We start from the raw sequence: 10,807 nt of genomic DNA, 5'->3' as shown, positions 1-10,807 counted from the left end.
TGAGGATATGGATGCTGTGGTCCTGGAAATGGGGTATGTTATGTCAAGACTGGATGTTGGATATTGGAAAGATACATTACATTTAGTTGGAATAAGTCAAACTTTGGTAAATGGGGCTTTGGTTGTGCTATGGTATGGGAAATTTGGGTAAATTTGGTGGAAATTGGCTCAAATTAGGTACAATTTAGGTGGGACAGCATAAATTTAGCCAACTTGAATAAAATCTAGTTTTGGGTGTGCTAGGTCAGGTTAAGTTAGGTTGAGTAGGGTAGGATATATAATATCTTAGGGATGATGAACTCACTTGTTCATATAATAGTGTAAATTAGTCTATTTGGGTTCGAGTTATAGCTAGCTCATGTAATCGATGGACAAGTAACAAATAATACAAGTACAAGTAACATAGGCTTGTATGTGAGGATATCTGGTGCATATATTTAATTAGTTTAGCTTTTGCATGGTTGAACTTGGTTAAATTTGTGTGGTATAAGTAGAATTTTTGCAAGATTTAGATCAATTTAAGTTCTAATAGGATGCATTTTGATAGGATACAATTAATTTGCTTAAATATTAACTTATCATAGAAATTACTGACTTCTTCTAACCTCACCCGACCTAACCTAACGTAACTAAGGCTAGAACCAATAAGTCTGTTAGATGGTTTGCCTAAAATGATATGGGTGACATGATTGGAATGGATGTAACAAGGGGTTATTAATAGGCATTAAAAACAATGAACATATGCTAGATGAATAGTTAAGCATTAATAATGTTCAAACATTTCTGGAAAATGCATGTGTATTTTAATATTGAGTTCATTGTATGTCAGATGTTCCATTCATATACATGAAATTCTGACTTTTTGGGGAATTGGTACACTCAGCATATTATAAATGATACCCAAAACATACCTACAAAAAATTATGCAAATTGTGTATTGTTTGACCAAGTTGGGTGTGATTGCATTTGTACAAATAGCACAATTATTATAATTGCGCAAGTTGTGTATTAATTGTGCAGGTTATATAATTTGCAGAAGTTGTATGATGATTGTAATTATGTATTGAATATATTATCGCAAATTGTATATTGTTTGTGCAAGTTGTGTATTAATTGTACATGTTTTGTAAGTCAATTTGTGGAATTGTGTAGTTGTGTATTTAATGAATATGTGCTAGTTATGTATTGTTAATATTTGGGCTAGTTGCGTATTGATTATATTTGTGCAAGTTGTGTATTAATTGTATATATGTTGTAATTGTATTTGTTTGAACTGTGTATTTGTGTTAGTTGTGTATTTACATAGTTGGACTAGTTATGTAATGTATGAATTTGTGCTGGATATGTATCTGATTGTATGTATGCAAGTTGTGTAATAATTATGAAAAATGTGTAATAATTATGAAAAAATGTGTAATAATTGTGCAAGTTTTGCATTAATTGCGCATGTAGTGTATTTGTATTTGGAGGTAATATGTATTTGCACCTGTTACAGATTGATTGTCATTGTGCAAGTTGCGCAATTATATAGCAAGTTTGGATGTAATAATTGTGCAAGGATGAGTATTATTTACACAAGTTGTGTGTTATTTACACAAGTTGTGTGTTATTTACACAAGGTTAATTGCTGAAGTGGAACTGATTCAACTGTATTGTGGCACAAATTGTGTATTGTGTAAGTTACGAATATGTTATCTGAAAAAAATAGGTCTTCATGATCAAGTGTGAAAGTGTATTTGGTTTATGTGTCCGTGTGTGTCGGTATTTTGTGAGAATTATGTTTATGAAATTGTGTAATTTTAGTGAAAGTGTACTTTTTATTGTGTGAGCATATACGCAATTTGCTATATTTATGCAAATATAATACTTTGTGTAAATGCCATACTCTGAGTGTACATGCAATATTTGTGTTAATGATATATTTTTGTGCACAACTGGCATATTTTGTAAGTAAATATTATATATTTCTGTAAATGGTATAGTTCATGCATAAATGACATATTTTGTATGCACATGGTATATTTTGCATGTAAATGCCGAAAACAGTATTATATTTGGTACGTAAATGCGAGAGTGAGTGTAAATATGTGCTGTGCGGTCCCTAAGGGTGAATGGGAAAATTGATTGAAGAGCCACAGTCCGCCTGCAGACAATTTGACACGTCAGCCTGTATTGTTAATACAAGGATACGATTTAATGAATTCAGTTCTATAACTGAACACTGGTTCTGTTTAAATCATGGATCTAAACATGTACACAGTAAAGCCCAGCAAATAACTATAACAGCCAACATTCACATACTAATAAACACAACAATTAGTATTATAGAGGTAATATATATATGAATATGCAATTAAATGACCTTAAATGTGATCCACGTACTGTTAACTAAGTACAAAAAATTAAATTAAATATGATAAACATATATGATATATTAAAGATATATATATATATATATATATATATATATATATATATATATATATATATATATATATATATATATATATATATATATATATATATATATGACTGAAAACTCACACCCCAGAAGTGACTCGAACCCATACTCTCAGGAGCAACGCAACTGGTATCTACAGAGCGCCTTAATCCGCTTGACCATCACGACCGGACAAAAGGAAGTGATAGCCGAAGCTATTTGAACCACTTCCCCCCCGGCACTCTGATGGTAATCTTGGGCATAGCATTTTATCAAATAACTTAATTTTTGGGGCACACGTGAGGAACACAAATGCGAACAAGCCTGAATGGTCCGCAGTACTATATGCAACTGAAAACTCACACCCCAGAAGTAACTCGAACCCATACTGCCAGGAGCAACGCAACTAGTATGTACAGGACGCCTTAATCCACTTGACCATCACGACCGGACATAAGGAAGTGATAACCGAAGCTATCTGAACCACTTCCCCGCCAGCACTCGGATGGTAATCTTGGGCATAGGATTTTATCAAATCACCTCATTCTTTGGGGCACACGTGAGGAACACAAATGCAAACACGCCTCAATAGTCCGCAGGACTACATGGAACTGAAAACTCACACCCCAGAAGTGACTCGAACCCATACTCCCAGGAGCAACGCAACTGGTATGTACAGGACGCCTTAATCCACTTGACCATCATGACCGGACATAAGGAAGTGATAGCCGAAGCTATTTGAACCACTTCCCCGCCGGCACTCGGATGGTAATCTTGGGCATAGCATTTTATCAAATCACCTCATTCTTTGGGGCACACGTGAGGAACACAAATGCGAACAAGCCTGAATGGACTCCAGGGGCAATATGGGACATCACCCCGCTCTGTAACGACAAACAGACTTATTGGATATATTAAGGTTATACGAGCATGCAATTGGCCAATCAACACACCTCAATATCTCAATATACTTACGTCTAAGTGTCGGATGCCATGTGACAAGTTGTCAGACTGTCAGACTTTGCTGTTTAATATTCTGGTAGCGTTTCTAAATGATTATGTCCTTAATAGCTTTGCTGTAGGATAAGATGAAGTTGATGGTGGAGGCGGCGTCACTTAGTGTGCTCCACTCTACACTCTTATTTAGATAAAGTACTAGGAATTTTTCAATGTAGATATTGCCCAGGTACTCTCTCAGTTCTAGAGAGTAATTGCTGGTGATAATGACAAGTTAGTAAGGTGTCCTGTACCGAAAATTGTTCGCAAGGCACCATCACACGTTTTCACTCTGTAAACAACGCTTTCTGGCTCGGGCGATGGTGGGCGCTTCTCTCCCCCATCGTCCAGCCTGCTCCCTGAGCGAGGGCACCAAGGTCTATGTGATCATTGGTGGTATTGTCATGTAGGATCCAGACGTAGGATATAATGAATCTGTAGTGATTTTGAAATAATTCTGATATGATTTTGATATAATTTAGATATGATATAGAAATAATACATTTCTTAGATAATAATATAGATATAGTGGGTGAAATTTCCCACATCATGATTATAGCATTTTTATGTGAATGGTGTTGAATTATTATATTTTTAAGTGTGACATCATAAACATAGCTTTTGTATTAATAATAAATACTAATATATTTCAATGTGACATAAACACCCTGGATTATCCATATGAATAGTATGTAAGTGTGTATTTATTCATGTTATTACAATGGATGACATGTTTGCATATAATAGGGTATTTAATAACAAAATTGGACTGGCTTGAATAATATGGTTACCTTGCTGATTTGCATGCATCAATATGAATTAAAAGAACAAAAATGAAAGATCACTGGGGGCGAAATGAGCTGTTGGGATATTGAAGGCTCGCCCTCTGCAATATGGAATTTTCAGGCCACCAAGTTAGAAAGGTTAAACGTCCCAAAAGGAACCGACAGGAAAATAACAGTTCGGTTATATAGACTACGTCTAGCTTACAGATGCAACTGGGAGATTGGTGAACCCCGACAGAGACAAGGCATCTTCTGCCAAACAATCACAGAAAAGATTCTACGTCACTATCTCCTGGAATGTGAAGCAACCAACGACCTTAGAAGACCTTTAAGAGTCCCTGAGTCTTGCAGTAACCACTATGAAGCCATCAACACTGCCACTCTCCTGGTCAAAAAAGATGTCCTGCAGCTGGACACCCTCATAAATACTGTCAAGGATTCCCCCCCCCCCTCCCCGCGATAACAGACTAACAATTAAATGCGACCTCAGCACACTGTATACATATACTGAACAAACATATTACCAATTATGGGCTATTCATGCCCATGCCACTTCGTGGGTGGCTTAATCTTCATCAGTCATCAATAAATCACCAGGTGCATGACATTCAAAGTGAAAGTGCGACTCCTCGGAGTCAACATGGGATCTGAGCGTGAAATTGCAGCAGCCATTGACAAGGCAACATCGGTGGGATTAGTTAACGTCCATATGCATAATAAAGAGGCCACGGTAATCGTGGCAGCAAAAGTGGATCTACAGATGACCTTGGATCCGAATCGCCGGGTCCCACAACTAGAGGCGAACTTCTCACCAATTCCTCCTAGACTAGACAAATCACTGCTGGGAAAAAAATATTTGTCAACAGGCTAAATTGCTGGTTAGTGGGTGAGGTCCCCGACACCATAGTGCGACAAGTGAACGAAGTAAACCCTACGCTGAGAGTGAAGACAGCTCTATTCATCAGGACTAATGCCACCACTCGACCCAGGATGAAGATGACCTTCGAAACAGAAGAACAGGCCCAGGAAGCAGTGAAAAACGGTTTCAAGTGCTTCGGAATCACCTCCTCAAACCAGATCGCCATGGAGAAGGTCTTCAACCTGAGACATGGCTACAAGTGCTTCAGCTATGAGCACTTCTCATAGTGCTTCAGTTCTCTTCACTTCTCCAACAAATGCCCAGAACAAACGGCAAAGTGCAGCTCATGCTCCGGCTATCACAACTGCAAGGACTTTTCCGCCACCACCAAGAAATACACGAACTGTGGAGAACAGCACGCCGCCACCTCCTACCTCTCCACAAAAAGGAAGGAGGTACTGAAAAAGATTAAAGAGAAGACCATCATGCCGTCAACCACCCAGAGGCAAGTTGCCACGACCTTAGATCTTGAACCTGACCAGTTGCCGAGCCTCCCTTTTATAAGCCAGATGCAGACTACGGCCGTACCAGTGCTACCAAACAGTGGCCGTACCAGTGCTAACAAACAGTGGCCTTACCAGTGCTACCAAACAGTGGCCGTACCAGTGCTACCCAACAGATCTAAGAACAAACCTAAGCACCCTAAGCAACCTAAGTTCTTGGGTTGGAACCTAAGAACCAACCACCACCCTCACAGTCCCTTGCATCACATGCAGGCATTATTCCTTGTCTTATTTGATTAGTGGTGAGGCTCGCCGGACCAGACAATCAACTATTCGTCAAGGAACTCAATGTGCTGTACCTAGCCAACGACCAGGACACCATCATCGCCACGGACGCAAGTCTCACTGCCTCCACTACCACCAGGACGACCACAAGGTCGATCCCAACACGGACTCCAGAACCACACAAGACCTGACCGGCACAAACAGAGGTATTTCCCTCTCCAGCTCCCAATGCTCCTACCATCACCATCTCAACAGATGTGTTAGCAGATGTGCGGTCTTCAAATACTAACAACACCACCAACGCTCCTGAAATAGCTTCTACCTCTAATCCCCGACACCTGAGCCTACCTCAGACTCCAAGACGAAAGACAAAGCCACCAACTACGGATGTTACAAACTCCTTAGATGAGGAAATCTAAGTAGGAGCTCCACCGCCGCAGAGTAAATACAACACCTTCTCGATACAAGACCTCCTCATGGAAGCCACCTCACCAAACTCCGACAACAGCATGGCCATTACAACTCGCTGCAAGGCTCAGTCAAAGAGGTCGATCTCAACACAAACTCCAGAACCACCCAAGACCCGGGTGGCACAAATAGAGGTATTTCCCTCCCCCAGCTCCCAACACTCCTATCTTCACGATCTCAGGAGATGCATCATGTAGACGTGCTGTCTACAAATAGTAACAGCACCACCAATGCTCCTGAGACAGCTTCAACTACTATGCCACGACACCTGAGCCTACCTCAGGCTGCGAGACGGAAGTCGAAATCACCTACTGCAGATGTTATGTACTCTTCAGACGAGGAAATCTTAGTAGGAGCTCCACCGCCACAACACAAATTCAACACCTACTCGATACAAGACTTCCTTATGGAGGCCACCTCACCAAACAACAGCATGGCTCAGCCAAAGAAAATGCGGAAGACCTAGAGGTCAACATAAACCCACCAACTGTTACAGCCAGCCCTCCGAGGCTGAAATACACCATGAAGACCCCCCATCCATCCCCAGATCTTCAGTATCAGCTATTCATACAGACAATGGCTCCAAAGAGTCTCCACTTACGAGCTCACCATAGCCCGTGCTACTTTGAACTTTTTGTTCTGTGTAGCTGAATCTAAAACAACAACAACAACAAGCTCACCCAATGAAAAGATGGAAAGAGTTCTACACTAACCCCACCAGCTCCATAACTGGTATAACCAGCACCATCCCCAGTTCTCCTGTATCAGCAATTAATACAGATAATGGCTTTAAAGAGCCTCCACTTACGGGCTCACCATAGCTCGTGTTGCTTGGAACAATTTGTTTTGAATAGCTGAATCTAAAACAATAACAACAACAGCACCAGGTACGATATGGGTGGGTTTAGCACACAGTGCACGAGCTGTTTTACCCCGAATGAAGATTCACCTTACTGAGGAATACGTCCTGTGAAGGCGGGAAACCTGTTGAGTGTGAAGCAGCAGGTTGCATAGGTCCGTCATTGAGCTCAGTATTCTATCAACCCCCCCCCCCACACACAACCGCTTGAGGGAGAGGTACTCCGGGGAGCTCCCGGGAACTATGATCAGGGCGAACTTGCAACACTGGTTTAGTTCAGGGTGTCTTAACTTACCCACCCCTCTAGGGGACCCAAATAATAGCAGTATCTGTCTCCCCAATCTCTAAATAATGTAAACCGGAAGTAGTTGTTAAATTAGATTTACCTATTTCCGCTATCAATACTCATTGAGGCGGCTAGGCTGCTTACCAATTAGCGATCAGATCACCCACCACAGACGTGTTCCACTGACCAGTTTAGCCAGTTCGTGAGTTGCCGTGGTCGGGATGGGGTCGTTCAACCTCTCCACCTCTCCCGAATTTTTATTTATCTTAGAAATAATTTTTTATTCGGAAATATAAAGGTCACGTGGTCTTTGAAACAGCTGTGATTGAAAATATAGCTTTAATCCTTAAGTATTCGGGCTAAAATGTTGATTTTGGTATCAAATCTTTCAAGTTACTAAAACCCTTTTAACTCATATTGCCAATTCACAATTCTGATGTTCTCTTACCTTCAGCATTAAAGGAGACGTGGGAGTGTTTACAACCAGAGTCTGATTCTCGTTATGATCGACAATAGTTTGTCTCCTGCTTTCAGTCCCAGAAACCTTAAATACCTACTATACGTCTATGATTGTGCATTGAGGCATTGCCTCTCCCAACGTGCAGTCGTCAGCAGGGGTTCACGTTGCACTTTAGTATGGCCAACGTTGGGAGATAAAGTGGGGTTGTCACCGTTGTCTTTTTCCATTCTACCAAACATGCTAACGTAAGCAGGCGATGAGTCACAATAACATGGCGGAAGATATGATAACCAAACCACACACCAGAAGATGAAGAAACGATGGCGTTTTGGCCCATCCTGGACCAGTCTAAAGTTGTATGTCTTGATACTTGATAATGGTCCAGGACGGACCGAAACGTCGTCGTGTCTTCATCTTCTAGTGTGTGGTTTGGTCATGCTGCTAACGTAACGTTGATGGCTGGTGGCGACGCTGGTCACAACGTCCTCTCCAAGCACTTTCAACACTTCACGCCCTCCTCTCCAGCAGTACCAATAACAGGTCTTCCTATTCCATTCGACGTAGAACACCTGCTAGATGAAGACCAAGATGTAGGTGCAACCCCAAGTTGGTCTCAGAGAGAGCCATCTGGTGGATGTGATATGAATTAGGCAAGTAGTACCTGTACGTATTCTTATCTTTGCAGGAAACACTTTTTTTGTCACAAAAGGGGATGGATTGGGTAAGAAACGGTCAATATTAGCATCTACACTGCCAACACTAATCCCCTTGTACACCATGACCTGACGATTCCCACCAATCCACGCCCGCATATACCCTTTATTTACGCTAGTACAATTCGGTTGACACCACCTTATTCTTTTTTATTGTTCTTTTTAGTTTTTAGGTTCATTAGCAATCATATGCCTAAAATTTAAAGGACACTTTTTACTAATGACCTTCCATGGGTTGCTGGAGGTAGCGTCCAACATGGTCGGTACTTGGGTAATACTCCCTGAAAAGGTGGGATGATGTATGTTATGAAATTTTTTTGGTATATTAACGTAGCCAGAATGTAGTCCGTTGCTGGGAATAGTAGCGTAGCCTCCATCATGTAGTCCACTGCTGGGAATAGTAGTGTAGCCTCCATCATGTAGTCCACTACTGGGAGTAGTAATGTAGCCTCCATCATGTAGTCCACTACTGGGAGTAGTAATGTAGCCTCCATCATGTAGTCCACTACTGGGAGTAGTAATGTAGCCTCCATCATGTAGTCCTCTACTGGGAGTAGTAATGTAGCCTCCATCATGTAGTCCTCTACTGGGAGTAGTAATGTAGCCTCCATCATGTAGTCCACTACTGGGAGTAGTAATGTAGCCTCCATCATGTAGTCCACTACTGGGAGTAGTAATGTAGCCTCCATCATGTAGTCCTCTACTGGGAGTAGTAATGTAGCCTCCATCATGTAGTCCTCTACTGGGAGTAGTAATGTAGCCTCCATCATGTAGTCCACTGCTGGGAGTAGTAATGTAGCCTCCATCATGTAGTCCACTGCTGGGAGTAGTAATGTAGCCTCCATCATGTAGTCCACTGCTGGGAGTAGTAATGTAGCCTCCATCATGTAGTCCACTGCTGGGAGTAGTAATGTAGCCTCCATCATGTAGTCCACTACTGGGAGTAGTAATGTAGCCTCCATCATGTAGTCCTCTACTGGGAGTAGTAATGTAGCCTCCATCATGTAGTCCTCTACTGGGAGTAGTAATGTAGCCTCCATCATGTAGTCCTCTACTGGGAGTAGTAATGTAGCCTCCATCATGTAGTCCACTACTGGGAATAGTAGCGTAGCCTCCATCATGTAGTCCACTACTGGGAATAGTAGCGTAGCCTCCATCATGTAGTCCACTGCTGGGAGTAGTAATGTAGCCTCCATCATGTAGTCCACTGCTGGGAGTAGTAATGTAGCCTCCATCATGTAGTCCACTACTGGGAGTAGTAATGTAGCCTCCATCATGTAGTCCACTGCTGGGAATAGTAGCATAGCCTCCGTCATGTTGTCCACTGCTGGGAGTAGTAATGTAGCCTCCATCATGTAGTCCTCTACTGGGAGTAGTAATGTAGCCTCCATCATGTAGTCCACTACTGGGAGTAGTAATGTAGCCTCCATCATGTAGTCCTCTACTGGGAGTAGTAATGTAGCCTCCATCATGTAGTCCACTACTGGGAGTAGTAATGTAGCCTCCATCATGTAGTCCACTGCTGGGAATAGTAGCATAGCCTCCGTCATGTTGTCCACTGCTGGGAGTAGTAATGTAGCCTCCATCATGTAGTCCTCTACTGGGAATAGTAGCATAGCCTCCATCATGTAGTCCACTACTGGGAATAGTAGCGTAGCCTCCATCATGTAGTCCACTACTGGGAATAGTAGCGTAGCCTCCATCATGTAGTCCTCTACTGGGAATAGTAGTTGTAAGGTAACAGAGGGGGAGGGAAGGGTTAACCCCCGTCAGCAACTTTCCAATTATCCGCAAAGACAAGTTATTTTAACAAAAAAACATAAAAACTTATCTCTGCGTGCAGGAAGCAGTTCCCTTGCCATAGCCTATTTCAAGCAATACTTACATTGAAGCGTGGAAGAACATCGCTGACTCCCTCCCTGTTCGTTGGTTACTCACACTGCAACGTCAGCTTAAGCCTCCTCTCTCCATAACTCTCTCAATTACTTTGTCCAGCTAGTTACGTTCAGACCACGCTATCTTATCGTATCTCCAACCCTAGGTCGCACAAGCCAGCAGGGGGGGGGGGGAGTTTCTTTCACCCTGAGTGCCCCTGTTACCTAGCAGTAAATAGGTACCTAGGAGTTAATCAACTGTCACGGGCTGCTTCCTGG

General features: G+C 42.0%; 1 protein-coding gene across 1 annotated transcript; it reads right to left on the bottom strand.

Annotated features, from left to right (window-relative positions):
- Nucleotides 1-8,816: 8,816 nt before the first annotated feature.
- On the bottom strand, nt 8,817-10,559 carry LOC123763055 (nuclear pore complex protein DDB_G0274915-like). Its single transcript, XM_045750004.2, has 2 exons — nt 10,540-10,559; nt 8,817-10,371 (listed from the first exon to the last, which is right to left on the bottom strand). Exons 1-2 carry the CDS (start codon nt 10,557-10,559, stop codon nt 8,817-8,819), a joined length of 1,575 nt encoding a protein of 524 aa, XP_045605960.1.
- Nucleotides 10,560-10,807: the final 248 nt, after the last annotated feature.

Source organism: Procambarus clarkii, chromosome 47 (assembly GCF_040958095.1).
Source record: "Procambarus clarkii isolate CNS0578487 chromosome 47, FALCON_Pclarkii_2.0, whole genome shotgun sequence".
NCBI lineage: Eukaryota > Metazoa > Arthropoda > Malacostraca > Decapoda > Cambaridae > Procambarus > Procambarus clarkii.
Note: the sequence above shows the minus strand (reverse complement) of the source record. Positions and strands in the feature narration are given on the sequence as shown.